The sequence below is a fragment of the Vidua macroura genome, chromosome 20, assembly GCF_024509145.1.
Source record: "Vidua macroura isolate BioBank_ID:100142 chromosome 20, ASM2450914v1, whole genome shotgun sequence".
NCBI classification, from domain to species: domain Eukaryota; kingdom Metazoa; phylum Chordata; class Aves; order Passeriformes; family Viduidae; genus Vidua; species Vidua macroura.
The window spans coordinates 7,916,722-7,942,458 of record NC_071590.1 but is presented as its reverse complement, the minus strand read 5'-3'; the positions used below and the strand labels follow the sequence as shown (position 1 = coordinate 7,942,458).

The following is a 25,737-nucleotide window of genomic DNA, read 5'->3' as shown; positions in this document are numbered from 1 at the left end:
GCTTTAAGAGCTGTGTAATTCATGAACTGTAAACATCAGTAGCAGCATTTTGGGTGTTCTTTACTTTGTCTTTTGTTCTGCAGAATAATGAGAAGCAAATGCGCCAGCTCTCTGTCATCCCTCCCATGATGTTCGATGCAGAGCAGAGAAGGGTGAAGTTCATCAACATGAACGGGCTGATGGAGGATCCCATGAAAGTTTATAAAGACAGGCAGTTCATGAATGTCTGGACAGACCACGAGAAGGAGATTTTTAAGGAAAAGTAATGGCCTTTCTTAGCTTTTCTTTTTATTGCATTGAAATGACAGAATAACAGTTAAATGCCCAACCCCATAAAGCTAAATCAGGAATGCTGAAGCTTTTGCAATAATATTTGATAATGTTCTCAGTTGGCTGTAATAAATACTGCAAAAGATTTTGACTTATTTTTCATCTGTGTGTGCTCACATGCATTTAGTCCTTAAATACAAAATTTTCTCAAAAGTACTTTAGTTCTGTGCTAAGATTAAAATGAGAAGTGTAGATAAGGAATTTCATTTTACCATTTTAAGTGCTCAGTTCTAAATTTGCACAATCTGAAAACTGGGCTTTTTAGGCTAATTTCACTTGTGTAAGTGAAGGGCTTGCTGATGGAACAGATTGTTTGCAGGATTGTTTTGCTTGTTTGATCATGGATTATGTTGTTAAACTGAAATAATTTCTGATTTCTGAAAGGTTTGTCCAACATCCCAAGAATTTTGGTCTAATTGCTTCCTACTTGGAACGAAAGGTAAGACATTTCTTAATATAAATAGAATTTAGGGTGGGATCCTTAACTTTTCAATATAATAATAGATAGAAGCTTTTTTACTTTAGTCTGGTGACTGAATAGCTTTAAGTGTTTGGAGAAATTAAAAACTCAAATCTTTTCATTAGGATTAAACCCTACTTTCTCCTGCTTTTTTCACTTCAGAATGTTCCTGACTGTGTATTATATTATTATTTGACCAAGAAAAACGAAAATTATAAAGCCCTTGTGCGAAGGAATTATGGCAAACGCAGAGGAAGAAACCAGGTACGTTGAATTTATTCAGCACTTGGGTATTGTTAGTTTATTGCTTCATATTTACAACTGTTTCATTATCTGAGATAGCAACATATTGTAAGCATGGGGGAGAAATAATTATTTTTCCTTTATTGTATTGTTGCCCTTTTAAAATTTAAGTGGTCTTGACCTCAAGGGTATTGTTGATTAGTTTGGTTTTAATTCTCTGAAATATCTTCTTCCTTTGCACATTTCTTACTTGTTTTAATATGACAATTCATTTTCTTTGAGGACTCTGCCACAGACATTGAGGTTGAATCCATCACTAAATCCTATGTTGGAGCCAAGAGAAATTAGGTTTAGCATGTGACTTGCAGTGGAAAATATATAATCAGTTCATAATGTCAGTGTTTGTCAAAAAGCAGAAATTAATAGTGATCTTTATTTGGTGGTCAGGCTCAAAGTCAAAGTGGAACTTCAGAGCCAGGGGAAAGAGACCAATTTAATGCATGTGAATAAAAAAATCCTGCTGATTCAGGAGTGTTCCTTTGGAAGTCTTCAGAGAGAAAAAGAACAGCATTTTATGTACCAAAAGCTTATAAATACATGTGCTGGGCTAGCAGGGTTAATGTGGGTATTGGAAAACAAAATAACCCTGAAACTTTGGGACTGCACAACTCTGCTCTGCAAGCCAGTAAATGCAGTAAATATTGCACTGAAATACACAAATACTGAACGTTCTCTAGGGGTCCCAGTAAATGTATATTTTTAATATAAAATTGTTGCAAACAGCTTCAACTGAGGAGTGGATCCTGTTCAGTAGAAACAGCCATGGGGCTGTGCTTCTGTGGTGCTGTTGACCTTAACCTTTGGAATTATGGGCTGGTGTTCTACCAGAAGAGTCCTGTCATGGCAGAGCACCTTGTCTGTACCCCACAAATGATGGATTGCTTAGGATAAGGCATTGTCATTGTGCACAGGATTTCATAGAGCTTCTGCTCTGGTGGGAGAAATCACTGGAAATAACCTGTATTTTGCCAGGACTTCTGTTAGAATTTCTAAGCCTGATAATCCTTTTTAATAGGAAAGGTTATTGCTGTTGGAGTAGTGACTGGGGAATGATTCCTCTTAAAGTCTGGATGTGTGGCAAATGAAAAGAAGATGGAAATGAACAGGATTGTCCAAATGTGGACAGTCACTGTGGACACTTAGCAGAGGTAGTGCTGCCATTTGGAGTGGCTCAGTTCCTTATGCCATTATAAGATGAGGTTGGTGTGGTCATGGGAAGTGTCACATGTTGAAGGGTGCAGTGGAATTGGAGATTTTGAGATATTTAGAAAGTCATTACTGTATATTTAAATGTCTTTTCCACATTGTTAAACTTCAGAATATTGGAACTGTTAGAGTTCAAAATTTGGATGGGCTTTTCTGTCCATAAATGCCTGCTTACTTTGGATAATGTATATAGAACAGAAAGATTTTAATTCCAGCTTTAGACACAAGGGCATGGATTTGCTTGGTGAACTCAGCTCAAGGTGCTCTGCCTGACTTTGTGACTGCTCCTGTGAGTGCTGATTTATATGTGAGTAACTGAATACATCAGTTGGAACACTGAAGGTTTGTTCAGCTCAGATTACTTGCTCTTGGAATTGCAGCAGAGTTGTACTCTGTAATTGCTGGTTGTTGATCCACTTTTAAGTGCTACAGCAGATCCCTAAACTTTGGGCAACTGCTGGCCAAGCTTAATGTGTGCTCTGTGAAGGATGCAGGAAAGTGCCAGGTTTTTAGCTCTGGAGAGGGTTGAGCTGGACTTGCCAACTCAAGGAAATACTCTCAGCACTCTAAAAGGGAAATTTTACCACTTATGAAAGTTTAAATTCAGAAGTATTGCAGTTAGCATGTTAATAGTAAAGATCTACATGGTGCCAAAAATCATATTTGTATTTCTAATTTTATTAATGATTAATTAGCAACATCTATAACAGCTAGTAAAAAAAGAACTTGAGAGGGTTGAACTGCCTGGCTTGCCAGAACTTTTATCTTACAGTTGCAGAAAGCAGCTCACCCCTTCCCCCTCCTGTGCCCCAGCTTTGTTTGAAGCTGATATTTTTCATATCTCTCCGTAGCAACTTGAAACTTTCTTGCTGATTGGCAAACACAAGTCATGTAAGATTTATGAGGTGCTCCAGGATGGGCTTAGGCCAATAACAGGTGCTTCAGCTTAAACTCTTAATAGTTCATATATTTTTGTAAATTAGAAGGCAAGCAAGTGGGGAATATTGCAGTGGAGGAGATATTAATCACGGTAAGGACGTTGAAGTCCTTCAGAGAATGCAGTGAGCACAACATGGCTCAAGTTTCAGTGTGGGGGCTTCCACTTGAGAGAAGCCGAGTGCTGGATCAAGGATGTGAAGTGAAGAGGTACCAGGCTAATAAAATTCTGATGTGTGCTTGTCCTCAAATAGGCCTAGAAAGGGCTTTTTATAAAATGCTGCCTGAACTGTTCTAGAGTGTCACAGAGGCAACTGAACAAATGTGTCTTAAACCAACACTTGTCAAATATAGAGCAGGTTTTTAACATAGAATTGAGAGAAAGCCATGGCTGTATGGTGCTTTAACTTGCCTATCCCTGGAAGTGTTCAGGACAGGGCTTGGAGCAACCTAGTCTTGTGGGAGATGTCCCTGCCCATGGCAGGGGGTTTGGAATTGGATGATCTTCAAACCCAAACCATCCTGTGATTCTATGATTACAGAGAATTCCTTAAATAACTGGTTGAAAGAAGGTTTCTTAAAGTGAAGTTTGAAATGGATTTGGTGGCCAAGCAGTGGTCAGTGCTGGCTGTGTCCCTGCAGTGTGTGTGGCTGGAGCCCGTGGCTGGCAGCAGGTGGGAGGCCAGTGATGTGAGCAGACAGAAATTCACCGCCTGCGTGTGACGGGGATCACCTCTGGTGACTCCGGGGAGATTAGAAGGTGCTGTGTGAGAGGGGCAGCACTGCTGCAGGCGGCTTAAGTGGCAGAATGACACAATTTCCTGGAATAAACACGTTGCTGGGTCAGGCAGCCTCTGCTAAGGAGCTCTGTGATTTCGCTGCTGGGGTGGGTTTTGCCCTTTTGAGCCGTGCCCTGAGCTCAAGCCCATCCCCTTGTGAGGACAGTAAAAGTTGCAATCAGCAGATGAATGTGCAGGAACGTCGCTGACCGAGCCTTCGACTCCTTTAAGGTTTGTGTTTATGCATTGCTTATGCAGCTTAAATAAAGTTACTGGGTAACAGAGAACCAAGTGATGTTAAGTTGGCCTGGTAAGAGCAGGATTTTCAACAACTGTTTTCTAAATAGATTAGATGTGAAATAATTTTCTTTAATTTTTTTTAACGCAGTTTTAACTCCTTGTTTTCAGGTTAGTTTATCTAGCAAGGTGGAAATAATTTATCTTAGCATGTCTCTGACATCCTGCTTGAAGGAAGTGTTTGCATAATCAGTAACCAGCACCTTAATTGCTAATAATTTGCAGCAAGATGATAGTGTGCTCCAGTTCACATTGTTAAAATGTCAAAACCAAGTCAGTTTGTGACTATTTCCAGCCTCAGTTAGTGAAACAGTTAGTGAAACAGTGACACCTGCTGCTGCACTCATAGGGAGGTTGCTTCCTCTGTGAAAAAGAAAAGCCTATTTTGAGGAATTTTTCAGTAGATTGTAAAATCTGAGTTCAAGTGCTAGAACAGCAATCTTGTAATTATCTGTCCTTGTCTTGTCGTTCTCTGTCCTTGTGTTTCCATGAATTGCCAAATGTACTCTGGGTATCTGTTTGAGACAAGCACAGTGCTTGTAAAATTGTCATCTCAGTAGAGAAAAGAGTTTGTGTTGGTTCTTTTAATAATTCTTTATGTAAACTCACTGGAAATGTAAGTCTAAATTTCCCAACCCAATTTTTTAAACAATTATATTTCTTAAATAGTAGTGACAGTTTTGAGAAAGCGACTTGGAGTTGCTGATAACTTTCATGCTACAAGACCTTCTGCTCCCCACTTGTAAGATCGTGTTTCACTATAAAATGCACAAAGTTAAAAATAAAATTTGAGAGGAGCAGCACCCTCACTACATGGTCAGACCTCCCTAAGCACTTTTAAAACATAGCTGTTCATTTTTAGTGGGGCACACAGCAGCCAGTGTGTGATTGTACACAATCACCTCCATGCTCATGCTGCAGAAACCTCCTGTACTTCCATAGTATTTATATCATATAAAGCAGAGTTATTCTGTTCTTATGCTGACCACTGTGCAGTGCCTGTAACTTAAAATATTATCAAGTGGGAAGTAAGGCAGCATCAGTTTTTGTGCTGCTCTGAGGCCAAGATGCTGCACCTTTATGTGATCAAGTTATCATCTAAATCCTATTTCATTTCAGCAACAGATTGCTCGTCCTTCTCAAGAAGAAAAGGTAGAAGAAAAGGTAGAAGAGGAAAAATCAGACAAATCAGAAAAAAAAGAGGAGGAAAAGAAAGATGAGGAGGAGAAGGATGAGAAGGAGGAATCTAAGTAAGTGTGTATGTGCTGAAATGCATGAATTCACCCTAGATTGCAGGTTTTGGCAAAGAACAGAACAGGATTTGCATTAGCCTGCCAGTGAAATCTGGACTGAAAACTATTTATTTTGTGTATGAAACAATTTTTTTGTACATACAAATTTCTCTGTCTTGCTGAGCTAATCAGATCAGTGGAAAAAGTAACGTGATTATTACTTTGCACATGTAATAATTTCCATATCTTGTTGGTTTGGGCTTTTCTCATACGTTCTATCACACATGGAGTGTTCATATTTTCTTTGAAGTTGACAAAATCATGTATCTGTGTTACTGTCTGGCAACTGGAAGCTGTGGGCAATAAGTGAATTCTGCTTCACTAAAGACATCTTTTGAGTTCATGGAGTTTTGTTTGTGGGGTTTGGGGTTTTTTTGTCCGTTGATATTCAGGAATATCTGCTCACAATGGCTCTCTGAATGTGACTGAATTATATTTTACCTATTCCCAGAGAGAATACCAAAGAAAAGGACAAAACTGAAGTTGCACCAGAGGAAACAGAGGAAAGGGAGCAGGCAGCTCCTCGGGGCCGAAAAACCGCCAACAGCCAAGGTCGGCGTAAGGGCAGAATCACCAGATCAATGACAAATGAAGCTGCACAAGCAAATGCTGCTGCAGCTGCAGCCACTGAAGAGCCACCACCACCTCTGCCACCCCCACCAGAACCTTGTGAGTAGCATTTACAGCACTCCCAGGGACCCAGCTGGTCGTAGGCTCCTCACTGACACGGGGCTGTTTCCAGGCATGCAGCGCACTTCTGTTTTCCTGTTTAATATTCCAGCTTTATTCTTAGCCCTGCTTATAATTTTGTGACTGTGTGGAACTGCTAAACTTCACAAGTGTAACTTCATGAATAGTGCATGTGCCATCAGGTGACTGTTAGAATGATGTGAGGGGAGAAAAAGCAGTTCAGCCCTTGTGTGATAACACCTTGTCTCCCTGGGCAGGTTCGTGATGGGTCTGCAGAGATGCAGGTGCCTCTGACACAGATTCACTTACAGGCTGCAGCTCACTGAGGATGCTGTTAAATAATTGGCCTGATATTTGAGTACTTCAGGGAGTTTCATAAGCTGAAATAGATCTTGGCAAGTTGTTGTTTCTGCATTAGATGGCAAGAGGCTTTTTTAAAATGAAATGTTACTTTCTTGGCTGGTATGGTTAAAGAAGACTACGCAGTCTCTGAGTGTATTTTGGAAAAGGCTGACCTACTTTGTGTTGATGCAGAAATACCAGAATATCTTGTGGCTGGTAAATAATTATCCAGGATGGCAGGGCAGGTTGTGGTTTTTTTCTTGCAGTGCTCTGCTGTGGCAAATTTTGTTGCTCCTCATGCTTCAGCTGGGCAGTTACAGGCAGCTGCTATTCTAGAGCTTGTAACAGCTCTTCTGTTACTCACATGTTCTGCCCATAAAGAACAGAGTAAGTGGGCACATCAGGTCTTGTATAACTGTAAACAACAGAGATTGTGAGAAACATTCTTGCTCCATTGATACAATGGGGTTTTATAAGCAGTGGGTTTTTATAATTCCGAAGCGATAGTGGGTTTTGCTTTTGTTTTATTTTTAAACCATTTTTTGCAGGGTTTTCTGAAAAACCCAAAATAGTTTTTCAGTGGATCAGATACTTTAGTGTCCTACTTTTGTGATTTGTTAATGGAAGCTGTTGCAGGGTCTTTGTTACATGCTGTGTGTAATGGCAGATTTTATAGAAAGGAAATGGAGGCTGGTGCAGCTCAGTGCTGTTCAGAAATTTATACAGAATGATACGAGATCCAGAGGAGTGAATGCAAAGCACTTTGTACTGAATCATACTTAGTTTCTTGCTTGCTTTTACTTACTGGAGCTTTTTGTTTTCTTTTCTTTTTGTCCATTTATCCAGTTGGAGACTCAGTTAATACATGAACAGTAGATTTCTTGACACCCACTAACCAATAAATAACCATTCCAGCAGTGAGACAGCACTGAGCTAGCTTAGAGCGTGTTGGATTGCTGCTTTTAGTAGCTGATGGTAATTACTGACATTTTAAATAAATTTTTAGTGATAATACATCTAAGTTACTTAGAAATCTTCCTTGACAGACAATTAATCCCAGTTTTGTAGGCAGAATAGTTTTGAACAGTTTTCTCTGCTGAGCTTTTGGTGGTTCCTTCTGTATCTGTGACTTGGTTTAATGGAGATTGACTGCTTCCCTCTATCAAGAGAGCTTTCCCCAGTGGCCTGAGCAAGCCATAATGTAAATAGATTTCTTGACTATGGGATGCATAATTGGTGCCATGATAATGAATCCTGGTCTTTTCTCTGCTCAGTGTCTTTGTTTCTCTTTCAGCTTCTACAGAGCCTGTGGAGACATCCCGCTGGACAGAAGAAGAAATGGAAGTTGCTAAGAAAGGTAAACCTTGTAAAGCCTTTGACTTCCTTCTGGATACTTGCATTTACAAAATTCCAAGGATTTACTGAATCACTGAATATATTTGCTGTGACTTTTGCCAACACTACGCTGATTTGAAAATTGCTGTTGGCTCTTTTGTAAAAAAAAGAAAAAGCAAGCAGCTTTAACAGACAAAATCATCTTTTGAGACTGATGTTGACTCTTTTCCTGTGGGTTACTTAGAACTGTTTGGACAGCAGTACTTCTCTGTCTTGCCTTCCCATAGGCATTGTTGTTCCATTTATTGAGGTTTGGATAGCTGAGTTATTGATCATAGTAAATATTGGTTCTTTTATGTCTGACCAGGTCTAGTGGAACACGGGCGAAACTGGGCAGCGATTGCCAAAATGGTTGGGACAAAAAGTGAAGCTCAGTGTAAGAACTTCTACTTCAACTACAAAAGGAGACACAACCTGGACAGTCTCCTCCAACAGCACAAACAGAAGGTGAGTGCTGTGGACATTGAATATTTTGTAGGAGAAAACTTGGATCTTTCTGAAGTCATGCATCACACTTCACTAAGGCTGTTTTGCAATCTCCACTCATTTCCTTTTCTACTTGTTTTTGTGTTGTGACATAAATCTCCTACAAAGAGTGGCCAGTGCTCATTGACCTGTGACAGTAACCACTTCTTGCTTTAAAATGCAATAGAAGGTTTTGTACTAGGTAAAACACTCGAGCCTGAGGAGTTCTCCAGTGCTCTGAAAACCACGTTCCTCACCAGTGCATGAGCAGCTGTAGATGTACAACAACTCCTTGAAACACAGCAAGCACTGACCTTACCAAACAGAGCAGGAGATGTGGTAGAAGTCCAGGAACTGAAAGTCTGGGGGCATTGACAGTAGAATGCTGTGTGCTGGAATCCTCTAAGCTGCAGTGCTACCCTGGTCTTCTCTCACTGAGGTCAAGAACATCAGTGTCTGTTTGCTGCCATTGTTCTGTTGTCCCCCAAATATGCCGTGAGACCGTGGTTTGTTCCCAAACTTGTTTTTGGTCAGGAGCAACAAAAGTTGGGCTGAAGTTGAAAGAGTGTCCCCTTGTGAATGACTGTGCTAAATAGAGATTCTCTGTCCTTCATTTCAACCTCAGAGTGATAAATGGGAATGTGGTAAAAGGCAGTAATTGTGAATTTTCAGTACATTGTCAATGCTGTGTCTTCCTCAGTCTTCGCGAAGGCCCCGAGAGGAGCGAGATGTGTCACAGTGTGAGAGCGTGGCTTCCACTGTGTCAGCTCAGGAGGATGAAGATATTGAAGCATCTAATGAAGAAGAGAATCCAGAAGACAGTGAAGGTAACTTTTCTGAGAAGGAAGGTGGTGTGTGCACAGAAAGGAGCCTATGTTTTGTGCTAATTATATGCTCAGAAAGCTGTGTTCCACTTCATGATGTTGTTGTTCTCAAATGCTCTTTCAGTTGAGTTTCAGCAATTTGAACTCACTCGAGTGGATGCAGCATTTTTAGAATTTAGCAGCCTTAAGATGTTTGCTGCTGCAGTATTTTGAGATGCTTTGATTATGCTGTCATCTGGAGTGTTGAAACAAGTTGAATCAAATAAATGTAACCTTTGGTAGTTGGTAGTCTCAGTAAAGCTTCAGACAAACAAATTCAAGTGGTATTTTTTTTGTTGTTGTTGTGGTTTCTTTATAGGTATTTGTTGGTTGCAACTGCTTATTTATAGACATTCAACATCAGTTAATCTTGGCTGGTCTTTTGTGAAGCAAAAGGCAATAGAATTCATAAACAATGAATGAGAGAAGATGAAGTGTTGGGTTTTAAGTAGTTGGGATTTTTTAGTTGCAGTATTTCTGTAATTCAGCCAATTGTCCATTTCTGTAATAAGTCAAAATTGGTTTTGCAGATGGATTGGTTAAAACTGATGGATCCTTATTGCACCCAATTTGTCAGATTTCATTGATTGAACCTTCATGGCAAAACATTTTTTCTCCAGGTGCTGAAAATAGTTCTGATACAGAAAGTGCTCCATCTCCAACTCCAGCAGAACCTGCTAAACCAACTGAAGAAACTCCATCTGAGCCTGCTGCTCCAAAAGTAACCACTGAGGCCCCAGCAGAGCAGGAATCTGCCATTAAACCTGCAGCCAGCACATCTCCCTCCTTACCAGCCCTAAGTGTAACAACAGCTGAAACTCAGAACCCTGAGCCACAGGTCAAGGAAGAAATAAACACTGAGGCTGAAGAGCCTATGGAGGTGGACAGTAGAAGCCATTCAGCTGAAGCTAAGCCTGTGATTACTCTTCCAGTTCATACCAAAGTAGAACCTGTAGAGACTGAAATGAGGCTACCAGAGAATATTCAAGTGAAAATAGAGAGTGATACCAAAGAGAGAGAGATGGAGAAACCCAAGGAAAAGTCAGAACCAGAGGAAATGGACTACAGCCTGTCCCAGCAAGTTACTACAGCCAGACCAGAATCCCATTCAGATAATGACTCCAGTGCCACCTGCAGTGCTGATGAGGAAGTTGATGGAGAACCTGACAGACAGGGGTGAGTAGGGCTTTGAATGGACAGTCTCTGGAGCTGTTTCTCTTTTGGGAATGGCTGACACCACTGAGGGTGTTTGAAGTCTTTTCAGTGTTCTGTTGGTGCAGCTCCTCTGTCACCCCAGCGTGGCACTGGAGCCAGTGCCCCCCTCCCTCTCAGTGGTTTAATATACACACAGTGCCAGGGATAGATGTTTAAATGTCAAAAGTATCCAGTGTCATGGAGTGCATGTGGGCTTTGGAAGAGTGCAGGTGATGGTGTTTGTGCACTCCCTTGCCTCTTCAAACATCATCTTTCCACAAATGTCTTTGCCCTCCATGTGAAATCATTTTGTTGTAGACTACTGTTTATTTTCTGTGGATTAAATACATGTAGCCCTTCCTATCCATTGTGTTTTTCCAAAGCACTCTCTACAAAGAAGGTTGCATTGATGCAAGTACTGCACACATAAATTTCTGATGTGGGAGATTCTGAGCTCTATTTTGGTATTTCTGTGTATTATGAAAATATAGCAGCATCTGTTGCCTCTTCTACCATATGTGCTGTGGGACAAAACACAACATGGTTCTGACTTTTCAGCTCTTTGTCCAGTTTGATAAATGTGTTGGTTTTTTGAATTTAAGAATTGTGGCTGTAAATTTTTTAAGATGTATAATCTTGGTCCTTTTGGTGATATTTTTTCCCTCTATCTCTTTTTCCAGTATCTTCAGCAGAGAGTCAAAGCCCTCCCTGTTAAATCCCACTGGGTCAATTCTGGTGTCATCCACAATAAAGCAAGGGCAGATGGACCTGCAGCAGCTTCACCACCGAGCTGCTGTCATCCCACCTATGGTATGGGCAGTTTTCAGTGCTGTTTGAAGGAGTGTTTGTTACCCCTAGATCAAGTCAGGAAACAAAATGTTAAATTAAGAAAAATATTATTTGCTTTATTATTGTATTTTTCAGGGGAAAAATAGGTTAAGTACAACCAAGTATAAACCAAATAGCTTAAAACCAGGTGTGGACCTTTTGAAACACCCAGACTGCAGGGGGTAGTTGAGCTCCACAGCTCCTCCAGGAAGTGCCTGTGAGGGTGTCCCTGGCATTGTCCCTTTGCTGTCCCCAGGTTTCCTGCAGCCCCTGCTCTGTCCCCGTGGGCACCCCAGTGAGTGGTTACGCCCTCTACCAGCGGCACATCAAGGCCATGCACGAGTCAGCCCTGCTGGAGGAGCAGCGGCAGCGCCAGGAGCAGCTGGACATGGAATATCGGAGCGCTGTGAGCCCCTGTGGCACCTCCAAGAGCCCCAGTGTGGAGTGGGAAGGTTGGTGTTCCCACAGCTGTGCTGGGATGACCCTGTGCTTTGTGTCTGTGTGTTACACTGCTGCCTCATTGGAGAGTGACAGTTTTGTGTGATAAGGAGCTGATAATGAGCTGCTGCTTGCTGGAAGGGACCTGCCCGCTCTGCTGTGTAGCCCCTTCATATAAAGGCAGAAAACTGGTTCCATTTGGGTCAAACCCAAAAATGAGTTGTTCCTACAGAGAAAGATGGAGCATGCCAGTGAAAAGAGCAGATGATTCTGTTCTAGGGGAGGCCTTTCCAGAAGCTTAAGGTATAGGTGGGAATGTGTACTCTGTGCAGTAAAACATTCATCTTGACTGTGCTCATACTTGGACACTGAGCACCGAAACAGGGCACAAAAGTTCACATTACTTCTTTTTAATTGCACTGTTTGTACCTGATGGGTGTGTGTGGCATTGGAATAGTCCCTTTGTTAAAACTGTGCTGTGAATTGGACCTTTTGACTCCAATTTCTAACCCAGGGTTCTTCTCTTTCTGATTACTTCAACCCTCCCAGGAAAACCCGTGGCCTATATGCCTTATGCTGAGGTCAAGAGAATAGAACAGGAAGCACAAGTGCAAAATCCAGCCACAAGGTCAGCATCACCCTACAGGTTATCTCCAAGAGAAGTCAATAAAGCCTCTCCCCAGCCTGAGATGAATGCAGCTCGCTACAGTGTCCCTCCAGGTAAAGATTTGGAGGATCAAATTATTCCCTGAACACTTTATGAGTTAATAGAAGAAAGATAATTTTCTGTGTGTGCACGTGAATAGCTGCTCAGTGTTTTTCTAGCCCAGTGAGGCTGTATTGTGCTATTTCTGTTCACACTGCAATGTTTAATGTACAATTTTTCCCCTCAAGTTCTCCAGCCAGCCCCTCACCAGGTGATAACCAATATTCCTGAAGGAGTTCGCCTGCCCACAACCAGACCCACCAGACCACCACCACCTCTCATTCCATCCTCCAAAACCAGTGTGCCATCAGAAAAACCTTCCTTCATCATGGGAGGCTCAATCTCACAAGTAAGAGAATTATTATTTGAAAATCTGTCTTATATAATTTTCCTTTTCTCCTATCTTCTATTTCTTGTACTCAGTTATGGAGTCACAGCATTAACTCTTAAGACCTACCTGTACATATAATTCTAAAAGTCCAGGAATTCCAGGAGCTTTAGAAATGGAATATTTACTCACATTTAAGGGCATGGGTATCCAGTTTTGCATCTCCAAACTACCAGTGACACTCCACTCCTGCTGCTCTGTGCTTTGGGGCATGGCAGTGGGGTACTGTAGCCTTTCCAGATGGGATCATAGTAGTTTTAGTATTCTCATTTAAAGAGAGATGTGAGTCTTCATTCCAGAAACAAGAATTAACATCTATTTGTTGTTTCAGGGAACACCTGGCACTTATTTAACATCCCACAGTCAAGCTTCCTATGCCCCAGAAACTGCAAAGCCATCAGTGGGTTCTATATCCCTTGGGCTGCCAAGGCAGCAAGAGTCGGCCAAATCTGGTATGGAAAGAAAAGTTGGCATGTTTTATACAGACTATTTAATGATCCATAATTACAGGAAATTTAAAAAACTCAACCTTTTTCTCTTTCTTCTCCTCAATAGCTTCTCTGCCCTATATCAAACAAGAAGAATTCTCACCCAGAAGCCAGAATTCCCAACCTGAGGGACTCCTGGTCAGGGCACAACATGAAAGTGTGGTGCGAGGTAAAGAAAGTCACAGAAATTAAAAAACTCTTGTCAGAGCCTGAAAAAACCAAGAGAATTAACTGCTGAAGTGTTATTTTAAAGTATTCTATGATTATATAAGTATCATAAGATTATAGGATTAATTTGTTTTCTGTTTTCCAAGGCATGTGTATTTGTAGCTGACTCCTCCTGTCTGCATGGCTCACTTAAAAATATTTGTTACGGGCTATGCCAATTTCAAAATAAAATTGCTCACTACAGCAAATCCATCAAAACAAAATAAATTAACTGCTGTGAGTTAAGGCTGTAAAATACTTATGGTCTGTAAAAGGCTATGTTAAAAGAGAAAATAGCCTGCCTCATATGCCAGCTGTTAAATTGAATTTTCCCCTGTATTTTAATGTAAACTAACAGTTCTCAATAGAATTTTTAATTATTTCAAATGGAGTAGATTTTTTAAAATTCTCTTATTTATCAGGATGTCTTTATTTCAAATCAGGTACCACAACAATACAGGAGGGGAGTATAACACGAGGAACTCCAACCAATAAAGTTTCAGTTGAGACCATTCCTTCTTTGAGAGGCTCCATAACTCAGGTATTTTACCTTTTACTGCTGGGAAGGCTGTAGCAAAACAGATCTTCATCTTCAGACTATCATTGTGAATGTATTTGCATGTCTGAAAAAGTAAATTATTATCACAGGGTAGGAACTGCCTTGAAAAAAGAACTTTCAATCCAATCAGATGTTCAAACCCCACTATTGCTGAAGTCAGCATTACCATGTTTCATCTTCATATATATGAATTTTCAAACCTTTTAATTAATACCAGAGCCTTTGCTAAACCTATCTGAGGGCAACTTTCCTGAAAATTGCATCACACCTGAGTTCAAATATTCAAACCAAGTGTAACCAGTCTTGTGCAGATTCTATTTAAATCCAAGAAGGGAAATTCAGGCCTTTTGTCTTACCATTTTAAATGCTGTTGTTTTGGTTGGTTTGGCATCCCTTTGTACAGAAAGCAATTGCCTTAATTCTGCTTTGAGATGAGAAGGGGAGGTTTCATTGCTTTGGACAGAAATAAAACCTAATGGCACCATGTGGTATATGTTATCTTCCCCCCAAATGGTATTTATAGGTTAAATGTTCCACGTTGTGAAATACTCTGGTAATATTGTTTAACAAGGTAGCAGAAATAATCTTACTCGTATTTTGATTGAGTGTCTCTAATAGAGGCAGAAGTTTAAGCCATACTTGATAAATTCGTTGGTTTTATAGACCTAAAAGCTTTTTTTTTTTTTGATTTTGTTGTATTTCCCCTTCACTCCTCCCTGTTCTCTAATGACTCAGAGCTGTGAATTTATTGCTGTGCTGGGTTTGCACACAGGGTACCCCAGCTCTGTCCCAGTCCGGCATCGCCGCCGATGCGCTGCTGAAGGGAACCATCACCCGCCTGGCCACCGAGGACAGCAGCCCGGAGAAGTGCAGGGAGGAGGCCTCAGCCAAGGGCCATGTCATTTATGAAGGCAAAAGTGGGCATATTCTATCTTATGATGGTGAGTATTTGTGTGTTCTACCTGATCAAAGTCAGGTTCTGCTGTGATAATCCATAGCTGAAGTGTTTCTGCTTCCAAGCAGATGCATGTTTAAAATATAGTTCAACTATTCCTTTGCCATTCATTTCCTATTTGTCATTGAATGTTTGTATTTTGAAAGGGTAAATAACCAGGTTTAAAATGACCTGTATTAAAATAAAAATAAATGTATCATGTAAAATTAAAATAAAAAATAAATGTATTATGTAACTTTAAACTTCAGTTGAAATATTGATAAATGAGTAACTTAACAAGTAACTTTTTGACAAACTATAAAGGATCTTTTTTAAGATTGATATTTAATGTTACAATATTATATTGAAGTTGTGTTGTTTAAATATTAATGACCTGTAGTCTCATTAATGTAATATTTATGTTCCTTTTGTGTTGTCCACATTTCCTGACCACACTCTTGTACATTTTGCCAGCTATTAAAAATGTCCGTGAAGGAACAAGGAGTCCAAGAACTGCTCATGAAATTGGCTTAAAGAGAACCTATGATACAATGGAAGGAAATATAAAGCAGGGGATGTCACTGAGGGAGTCTCCAGGGTCTGCACCACTGGAAGGTAAAAACAGCTGCTTCCAAGGTGTTTATCTTTTATCCATTGATGTAAGAGCATTTAGAGTTATCTTAGGGTGCAGACTAACAGGGAAGTTAGATTTAAATCACACAAATGACCAAATCCATGCAATAGCACTGCAGTTAGAGCATGCTGGAAACAGGACTGGAGTAGATCCCAGGTTTCTTTTCTGTTTTACCACAACTGCTGCTACTGCAGGTGGCACTTCCTGCTCTCAGCACATCTGACAGATGTCCCTGGCTCTCCACAATCCCAGTGGTCCTGTGGAGCTCAAACACTGGGTCACACCAGCACAGCCTCTGCCACACCCTTTAGTTAAATATTGGTATCACACTGCCCTGACCTTATGCATTCCTGCAAAAAACCTCTTTGAACTGCAAAATCCTGCTTCAGGGCATCCCTAGTGCTGTGCTGTTTTAATAAACTGTAATCAAACAAAGCCTGCAGAGGCCAAGGCAGGTCATTATATAACTTTTCTGATTGTTTTGTAAAAATACAAATGCAAGAAAATATTTCTTGCCTCAACCATGGAGCCTGGCTCCTTAAAAGCACTTTGTCCTATCTTTGGGTAGGCCTTAGAGGATATTTTGTGGACATGTCCATGAGATGGAACAATGTGAATGTGAGGTTTGTAGGCTACACACAGAAATTCAGTGTTGCCTCTACACTGCTGCTCTGGTACTTCCATGCTTTGTCTCATCAGTGACACATTTTCTGTCTTCAAACTGTGAAAAATGATGAGTGTTTTGAGCATTTTGTTTAGATTCTTACTGTAGACACAGTAAATTAATCTCTTCCCCAATGATTCAGTATAAACTTGGGTAATTTGGAGCATGCTGAGGCATATTTTGGATTTTTTTTTCTTGGTTCCACTTCCCACCATGAACACCTTTCTTTCTAGGCAAGGAAAGTGGAGTGTGAGAAAAGCAGTGACTGCTTTTGAAACAAAGGTTAAGCTTAATTATTAAAAAACACCTCCTGTTTTCTAAATATGTTAAAACTTGCAAGTATGCAATAGCACAAATACTTGAACTGAAAGATTATTTTTTAGGGCAGGAGGTGTTTACAACATGTTGCTGCAGTGCCTGGCATACTGAGGCTTGGCCCTCTGGGCACTGCCAGGGTACAGATACCATCTCTCATTTGTAAGAAGGAGGGGGTTTGTTGGTTTGGAGGTTGGATTTTTTTTAACACTTGTTTAATTCTCTAAATTACCTTCATTTTAATTTTAGGTTTAATCTGCCGAGCGCTGCCTCGGGGTAGCCCACATGCTGAACTAAAGGAGAGAACAGTCTTGTCTGGCTCTATAATGCAAGGTGAGGTATTGCAGGCTTAAAAAGGGGAGCATTAATTAATCCTCAAAAATCTGAATTTCTGAACCTTAAAGCTCTTATTAACTGTGGGAGCTGTGTTAAAGGTGGGGCTTATTTTATGAAAAATTTTCAGAGCATAAATCTGCAGCTTTTTGATATGCTGTATTCAAAGCTGTAAACACAAATTTTATTTCTTACTGGAAAACAGACTTTTTAATATGAATACTTGGTAATTAGCACTTTTTTTTTTAATGAACACTAACAAATCTGTAGATGCATTTACTTCTTTTGTTTCAGCATCCGAAATAACATGGGAGGTTTATTTATTTTATTTAATATATTGTTCAATATTATTTTTGTGATGATTTTTTTAGTCTTTGTGTATCTTACCACAGACTACAGCAAACCAAAGTTTCACTGTTATATGTAATTACTCTGCTTATGAAAAAAGTGACTTAGCAGCTATAAATACCAGTCATGTGACCCTTTCTTTCTATAAAAGGCACACCAAGAGCAACAGCTGAAAGTTTTGAGGAAGGTTTGAAGTATCCCAAGCAGATCAAGAGAGAGTCACCTCCCATCAGGACGTTTGAAGGAGCCATCACCAAGGGCAAACCCTACGATGGGGTGACCACCATAAAGGAGATGGGTCGCTCCATCCATGAGATCCCAAGGCAGGACCTCTTAAGCCAAGAGAGTCGCAAGACTCCTGAAATAGTGCAGACAACCAGGCCAATCATAGAAGGCTCCATATCTCAGGTAAATACAGAAAGCACTGTTACACTCACACAGCTCAGGCTGTGCAAGTTTTTTCCACAACATGACTTTAACCTGAACTTTTTCTCCTCTTCAGGGCACACCCATAAAATATGAAAGCAACTCTGGCCAGTCTGCCATCAAACACAATGTAAAATCTTTAATCACTGGACCAAGCAAGCTGCCCCGGGGAATGCCTCAGCTGGAAATGGTGCCAGAAAACGTGAAGGTGGTGGAGCGAGGAAAATACGAAGATGTGAAGACCGGGGATGCCGTGCGGTCCCGTCACACGTCCGTAGTCAGCTCTGGTCCCTCTGTTCTCAGGTCAACCCTTCATGAAACTCCCAAATCACAGCTGAGCCCTGGGATTTATGATGATACAAATGCTCGGAGGACACCTGTGAACTATCAGAGTCCAATGTCCAGGAGTTCACCTATGATGAATAGAGTTAGTGAGGGTATGTCATTCCTGTCCACAGTAAGACAAAAAGCTTTATTATTTGAATTTTTATGTACTCCATTCTTCTTTATTTTAGTGGCTTGTCTCAATTTGGAAGTTGGCTAGAATGAATTTTAGAAGGCTGTAAGCTGTTTATTGAAATAAGAAAATTAAAATCTGCCATAATAGAAGAGAGAAGTGGGAATGCAATTCAGTCTCAATTTGCTTTTGATTATGGATCACATTGAAAGTGGTACCTACAAGGATAATGTTTTAAGGGCAGAAGCTATTCCTGATTTTAAAATGTCTAGATGAGGAAGATGTTTTAGTGAAGTGTAAATACTCTTAGTTTTAAAGTACAGTTTTTTCAGCAGAAGTGGTTTTTGATATAAAATATTCTCTGTGCTTTGTTGTATTGCAGTCACTGAAAATGTTCCTTGGGAACCAGTGTATTTTTACAGTTAAATTTTCCACAGAGAAATAGGCATTTTATTAACTTGGGTTTTTCATTCCTTTTAGCTGGAGTATCTTCTGGGAAGTCAGCAAATCATGACAGGAAGAACACACTCACTCCAACACAGAGGGAGAGTGTGCCAGCAAAATCTCCAGTCCCAGGGGTTGATCCTGTAGTGGCTCACAGTCCTTTTGACCCTCACCACAGAGGAGCAACTCCTGAAGTCTACAGGGGTCACCTCCCTCCCCATTTAGATCCTGCTATGCCATTTCACAGGGCTCTGGATCCTGGTAAATACATTTGTGTTGGCTTTTTTTAGTTTTAGAAATACTGTGATCTTTGATGCACAGAAAGGATACCTTTATAAGGCAGCTATCAATGGCCAGATATAATTTATAAGGTTGTAAGTATTTATGGCTATGATTTGATTTCAGTTTAGTGGTGATTTAATATCTAACCAAGATACTTAGTAAATTAGTATTGTATAATGCTGTAACTTCCCTTCAGAGCTGCCAACTTGCTTCTGTTTTGTTAAAAAGTTCACAGTATTTATAGAAAAGTATTCATGGAATGTATTAAAAGCTTTCAGGAAAGCTTTGCAAAGAAGGATGTGGAAGAGGCTAGAGAATTAAAGTGTAATTCTATATAATTATATATAGACTTACATGTTCAAGACTGATTATTTTCACTGAAGGATTATCAGGTGATATTAAATACAGTGACTTCCTTTTAACCTATCCCTCAGTTTACTTCTGTGAAGTATTTTCTAAGTTCTTTAGGTGTTTCAGCCTTTTACATTTTCAGAATTTCAGCATTTATAATTCTGTTAAAGTCAGCTTTCTAGTCTGGAAGTCTGGATTGTTTAGCACTTCAGTGTGCATGCAGTGCAGAGATTCAATAAAACACCAGTATGAAAATGCTATTTTCACTCATTTGGCACCAACTAGCGAGACTTGATAGCACCTCTCATTGTAGCTTTACAAACACCTGAAAGTCTTATTTAATCCAGAATCATCCTGCTTCCTAAATGCCTCCTTTTTCCTCCTTCCACCCTCAGCTGCTGCTGCTTACCTGTTCCAAAGGCAGCTGTCCCCCACGCCGGGGTACCCCAGCCAGTACCAGCTGTACGCCATGGAGAACACGCGCCAGACCATCCTCAACGACTACATCACCTCCCAGCAGATGCAAGTGAACCTCAGGCCCGATGTCACCAGGGGATTGTCCCCCAGGGAGCAAACTTTAGCACTCCCTTATGCAGGAGCACGAGGTGGGCCTGGCTCTCTTTCTGTAATCCTCTGAAAAGTGTGTTTTGGCTGTGCCAGCTGTGGTTTGGATGTGCTCATACAAGGCCATGTGTATAAATGTGTTCATCCTGTAGTGATCTTGGATGTCTGACAACTCATTTGCAAACTGCCTTTTGTGGAAAGGAAAACCACTTCTATAATCAATATTTTTAAGGAGAAGTCTCTGAGAGTTACTGGTGTTGAAGAGCCAGATTTTTTTCTACTCATTTAAATTGATGATCAGAACCATATTTAGCTCACCATCAAACTTCAGAAAAGAGAATTATATCAAAATGATAACTTCTTCAAAAAGAATATAAAAGCAACAGCCAGAAGTGTCATGTTTGTGATAACAATGCTAATTGTTTTATTTTTTGGGTAATACCCAAAATTGCTAAAAGGTGGGATTATTGAGTAGAAGTGAAGTGCATTTTTCCAAAGCAAATTCTGACTTTGTATGTTCCTAAATTGCTGATTGCCAGATCTAAGAAAGTATAACCAGCTGGAATATAGCTCTACAATTGCCTTATTCTTGTATTTTCTCCACCAAACATTCATTGCCGACTGTGTAGACCATGTCCTGGAGTGGCCATTCTCACATGTGTCATCTCCTGACAGGAATTATTGACCTGAACAATATGGCCCCCACTATCTTAGTGCCTCATCCTGGAGGAACCAGCACCCCACCCATGGAGAGAATCACATACATCCCTGGCACCCAGCTTACCTTCCCTCCCAGGCCTTACAACCCTGCTTCTCTGTCACCAGGTAAGAGCTCTCATGGCTTGGTGCTGGCTCTAATTAGCTGACATGCTGAGAGAATTGACCATCTTTATTCAGCTTTCATTAATGCCATGTTTTGATGTTTTCTCAGGAGATGCTTTTTGCATGCAAAGGGGTTTTGATGATATCCTGTGTAGTTACAGTAGAAGCACTGTCAAATTCTGAATTTGCCTTATTCTGTCAGGTCTTCATTTGTAGTAATTTGATTATAATTCACTAACCCCATTTTACATGTGTTGAAGGGTAGAACTGGGGTCTACAAGCTGTGTAGTTTCTAACTGTATAGCAACCACTTCAGTAAAAGGCTTTTGAGCCTTCCACTGTCACTGTATGTTAAGCTTTTGTCTTCCTAGATAAGTGGATAGTCTTGAGTGGAATTAAAATGTATTTGGGAAATTTTGCTGCAAGTGTATGGCAAAATATATAGGCAAGAGCTTACATTATCATGCTTCGCTTAAGGGTATTTTTTTGCTCCTTCATTTTACCTTGTGGACCTTCCAGGACACCCCACCCACCTGGCAGCTTCTGCAGCTGCAAATGCTGAAAGGGAACGGGAAAGGGAAAGGGAGAAGGAACGGGAAAGGGAGAGGGAACGTGAACGAGAGCGGGAAAGAGAACGAGAACGAGAGAGGGAAAGAATCACCTCAGTCCCTGCTGAACTTTATCTCCGACCAGGTGAGGGCACATGGATACACTTGGATCACTTGTCTTCTACACTGTAACTGCTCATTTTATGCAGTCACTGTTAGCAAATACCATTTACAGTCTGCTTTTACTCCGCACTTCAGGCAAGTTCCTGTTGCCCAGCAGTTCTGGTCATAACTGCAACTTCTTGAAGTTTCTCTCAAAGCAGTGTAGCACCTAAAGAGGAGTGAATCCTAGTTGTCACTGGCACAGCTTGCATGACATTTAGAGCATTGCAACAGATTTAAATCTTTAATACATACCATCACATCCAGAGTGGTGGAGACAGCTGGGAAGGGATGTGGAGACAGCATTGATTTACAGTGCTACATTGTTGTAAGAGTAATCGTTTCTTTTTGTTTGTTCCCCTCCACTGTGTCCTGCAGGTGCAGAACAGCCTGGCAGACCCGGCAGTCACGGATACGTCCGGTCCCCATCCCCCTCTGTCAGAAGCCAGGAAAACATTCTGCAGCAAAGGCCAAGTATATTCCAAGGAACCAATGGGACAAGTGTAATCACACCTTTGGATCCTGCTGCTCAGCTACGTATCATGTAGGTTTTAGAAGTTAATGTGGCACAGATATCTGTTCTAATATTTCAGCTTATTAAAAAGTGCATTTAGGGTTAAGGATATTTCACTATATGAAATATAGTGGATTACTGGATATATCAGAGCATTTTCATCAGTGCATTTTGGGTAGAAATTAGTGGCAGAAAAGCCTTGCTTTATTGTGTTCATGGCTCTAGTTCTTTCCATGTGATGTAACTGAGGCTATTCAATGTTTGCCACAGGCAGCTCACCCCTGGAGCTCCCTCTATCACTCAAGGCTTGCCAGCTTCCCGTTACAACACTGCTGCTGATGCCCTGGCAGCACTCGTGGATGCTGCAGCCTCTGCTCCTCAGATGGAAGTTGCCAAAGCAAAGGAGAACAAGCACGAAGGAACCAGGATAGAAGAGAACATGGGACGCCGGTCAGCTGTGGTGACTGACCAGCAGCAGATGGAGCAGAAGACCCTGGAGGTAGAAAAGAGGCCTGTGCAGTGCCCCTATACATCTGCAAATTACTCTGGTGGCAAGTCCCAGGGACAGACTTCATCAGTAGTCTATTCAGAGGCTGGTAAAGAGAAAGGACCTCCTCCTAAATCCAGGTACGAGGAAGAGCTGAGAACTCGAGGAAAGACCACAATTACTGCTGCTAACTTCATAGATGTGATCATCACTCGCCAGATTGCTTCAGACAAGGATGCTCGAGATAGGGGCTCTCAAAGTTCAGATTCTTCCAGTAGTTGTACGTATCTTAGTAACTCTATACTTCTTTGCTGTCTGTCTTAGCCTTTAGGGAAATTATGTGAAATGATTCAGATGTTTAATGATAAAATATTCAGCTCTGCAAAGCAGAAACACTTGATAGACAAATACAGTTTTTGCATATAGTTACTCTTGCAAAATCAGAGTTTGCTTTATTCAGATTCCATGCTACAGCATGAATGCAGGATCATAAGAGTAACCTTTTCAGAAGTCAGGAAACTGAAAATGACTTGGTTTATGTTGGAACACTGTTTCATGGAAGTATTTGTATCACCATGGTTATCATGAGAAGGCAACAGTGGTTTGACTTTCATTCACTGGTGCCATTTTACTGGAAGCACTGGTGTTGCTAAGTATAGGCAACAAAAATTTTCTGTCATATTTACATCTTATTCCACAACCTTTGCTTGATATTCAGTGTCCTCACACCGGTATGAAGCTCCTGGAGATGCCATTGAGGTGATCAGCCCTGCAAATTCACCTGTACCTGCTCAAGAAAAGCTGCAGCCCTATCAACAAGAGACACCCAAACCAAGCCAGGCAGAGAGTAAGTTCATCTGCATGTGGAAATACATGTGGATATGTGGTAACCTTTTTTAGATTTCTAAGCACAGAAGTGTCAGACCTTGAAGCTTAACAGAGTGACCTTTTCTTTTTCAACCAGCTGACCCCAACAGGCCGTACGAGGGCCCCATTCACCGCTACAGGACACAACAGGAGCCCCCCTCACCCCAGCAACCTCCACCTCCCTCTTCCCAGGCAGAGGGGATGGCACACGTGCCCAGGACCCATCGGCTCATCACCCTTGCTGATCACATCTGTGTAGGTTTTATAATTCTGCCTTTTATTTGAGAGTATTACAAAATACTGTATCTGAATTTATAACCTCATTTGTTGCCATCAGGCTCATCTAGTTCATGAATACCTACACTGTGGCCAGTGTCTAACCAAGATCTCTTTTCCATTTCTTTTTGTGACATCCAGCAAATTATCACACAAGACTTTGCTAGAAACCAAGCATCTTCTCAGGCCTCTTTGCAGCCTCCCACCACTACATTCCAGAATTCCACCCCTGCTCCAACGCCTGTTTCTGGCCGGGCAAAGACCTCGAACCGCTACAGCCCCGAGGCGCAGCCACAGCCCGTGCACCACCAGCGGCCAGGGGCCAGAGTGTCCCCTGAGAACCTCTCTGACAAGGCCAGGGGAAGGTAATGCAGGGATTCAGTCTAACTGCAAGTTTAATTGATGCCCAGATATGATATTGATTTAAAATAGTGCAGTAACCTTGGTGTAGATTGGAAATAAAGGTGCCTTTTGATCTTATTTTTAGGCAAAGTCTGTCTCCTACTCTTTTGCCAATTGCTTGGTTCCATAACATAACTTATAACTGTTTTCCCTTTGCTACTTCTCTTAAGTTCCAGTCTTTAGAGGGCTGAAAACATGTAATAACTTAAAACTTACCAGAGTTATTATGGACAATGCATAGTCATCTTTTTTTAAGATCACCAAGCTTACTAAAGCATGTAACATATAACTACACATAAGCAGTTATGTAGGAACTGTAAAGATACATGAGTTAACTACTGCTGTACATGCATTGAGAGTAATTATCTGTCTCTGAATCGTGGATGTAGGCCTGGAAAATCTCCAGAGAGGAGTCATGTCCCCTCAGAGCCCTACGAGCCAATCTCGCCACCTCAGGTCCCAGTTGTACATGAGAAACAGGAAAATGTTCTTTTGCTTTCCCAAAGAACTGAGCCTACTGAACAGAGGTAGGTGTAAAACTGACTTTTAAAAACATAATTCTGAATCTTTGTCCTGCAAACTCTGTCTTTATTAAAGAGCAGCTCAACTGACCTTCCTCTGGTGCCACAGGCAAGTTGTTAATCACTGTGAATCCTTCTGCACTAACATGCAATTTGGGAGGTGCTTTGGGAAGGCTGAGGGAAAGGTCACATGTTGGTGCTCTGTCTTAAGTTTCTTGGTGCAAGCAGTGTTCTATGTCACATCTGAGAGAATGTTAAACTCCTTGTGCTTGCCAGTTCTGTAAAACTGAAGTGAGTTTTGAGAAAGGTCACAGTTTTTATTAAATCATTCAGTCTTCTCCTGCCTGGTTGGATTCCTGGATACTGTCCTGGTGGAGAGGGGAGGAACCCAGGCTTCCAGCACTCATGGTGCTGGAGCAGATAATCACTTGAAATATCACTGATCTAAGGAGATTCCAGGAGGAGTGAAGTGGGGTGTCCATGGATGGGGCAGCCCTGTCCCACTCTGTCAGATCTGCACCATAAAACTGCACAGGACCTTCACGGGCTCCCTGGCAGTGCTGGTGTCTGCAAACGTGTGGGAGATGCACACTGGAGTGGGGGCACCTGTATTTACCCTGCTGAGGAAGGAAGAGCACCCAAAGTACTTATTTAAGCTTCATGCTGATGAAACTGATTCTGATTTTCTTGGGGTTTTCCACTGTGCAGATGCTGCAGGGCTGTTAGAGTCCATGATGGATGTTAAGTAGATGCAAAGGGATTTTCAGGGACATGGCAGGGGATATTGCACTTTTTAGAAATGTAAGGTTCTTGGGCTAGGAAAGCTAGATTATTTTTGACTTCATTTTTAGATTATTTTTTAATTTATGTACGAGTTGATTGGTTTTTTAATTCAAGCTTATTTGACAGATTGTTGCTGCTTAGGCAAACTCAGTTATTATTGAGCCCCCCAGTGCTCCTATGACTGTGAAGGGTTTCTGCCTGACTGCTTTGGGGAAGATTTAAATGTGCATCTTACAAGTTCTGTCTCTTTGACACATGTTGGTCTTGGCAGGACTGACTCTCGCTCTCCAGGCAGTATCAGTTACCTGCCTTCGTTTTTCACCAAACTTGAGAACACTTCACCAATGGTAAAATCCAAGAAACAGGAGATATTTCGAAAGCTGAACTCATCTGGTGGAGGTGACTCTGACATGGGTATGCAGGACTTGCCTTTTCAC

The 25,737-nt window shown here is 41.2% G+C and overlaps 1 protein-coding gene across 4 annotated transcripts in view; it reads left to right on the top strand.

Moving 5' to 3' along the window:
- Positions 1 to 25,737, top strand: part of NCOR1 (nuclear receptor corepressor 1) — a 56,692-nt gene that overhangs the window by 26,436 nt on the left and 4,519 nt on the right. For 3 of the 4 annotated variants that reach the window (XM_053995515.1, XM_053995513.1, XM_053995514.1), the window contains exons 12-43: positions 84 to 262; positions 715 to 769; positions 953 to 1,054; positions 5,431 to 5,561; positions 6,055 to 6,272; positions 7,930 to 7,992; positions 8,338 to 8,477; positions 9,196 to 9,322; positions 9,979 to 10,534; positions 11,233 to 11,362; positions 11,637 to 11,832; positions 12,368 to 12,538; positions 12,713 to 12,873; positions 13,244 to 13,364; positions 13,468 to 13,569; positions 14,051 to 14,148; positions 14,939 to 15,107; positions 15,575 to 15,715; positions 16,963 to 17,046; positions 17,546 to 17,802; positions 17,897 to 18,257; positions 18,758 to 18,982; positions 19,750 to 19,959; positions 20,594 to 20,743; positions 21,260 to 21,433; positions 21,829 to 21,994; positions 22,235 to 22,731; positions 23,170 to 23,298; positions 23,416 to 23,573; positions 23,736 to 23,959; positions 24,386 to 24,523; positions 25,572 to 25,714. In XM_053995515.1, the coding sequence (XP_053851490.1) occupies positions 84 to 262; positions 715 to 769; positions 953 to 1,054; positions 5,431 to 5,561; positions 6,055 to 6,272; positions 7,930 to 7,992; positions 8,338 to 8,477; positions 9,196 to 9,322; positions 9,979 to 10,534; positions 11,233 to 11,362; positions 11,637 to 11,832; positions 12,368 to 12,538; positions 12,713 to 12,873; positions 13,244 to 13,364; positions 13,468 to 13,569; positions 14,051 to 14,148; positions 14,939 to 15,107; positions 15,575 to 15,715; positions 16,963 to 17,046; positions 17,546 to 17,802; positions 17,897 to 18,257; positions 18,758 to 18,982; positions 19,750 to 19,959; positions 20,594 to 20,743; positions 21,260 to 21,433; positions 21,829 to 21,994; positions 22,235 to 22,731; positions 23,170 to 23,298; positions 23,416 to 23,573; positions 23,736 to 23,959; positions 24,386 to 24,523; positions 25,572 to 25,714 (5,776 nt within the window). Of the gene's footprint in view, positions 1 to 83; positions 263 to 714; positions 770 to 952; positions 1,055 to 3,798; positions 4,246 to 5,430; positions 5,562 to 6,054; positions 6,273 to 7,929; positions 7,993 to 8,337; positions 8,478 to 9,195; positions 9,323 to 9,978; positions 10,535 to 11,232; positions 11,363 to 11,636; positions 11,833 to 12,367; positions 12,539 to 12,712; positions 12,874 to 13,243; positions 13,365 to 13,467; positions 13,570 to 14,050; positions 14,149 to 14,938; positions 15,108 to 15,574; positions 15,716 to 16,962; positions 17,047 to 17,545; positions 17,803 to 17,896; positions 18,258 to 18,757; positions 18,983 to 19,749; positions 19,960 to 20,593; positions 20,744 to 21,259; positions 21,434 to 21,828; positions 21,995 to 22,234; positions 22,732 to 23,169; positions 23,299 to 23,415; positions 23,574 to 23,735; positions 23,960 to 24,385; positions 24,524 to 25,571; positions 25,715 to 25,737 lie in introns of those variants that run through there. The other variant, XM_053995516.1, reaches the window with a different exon arrangement.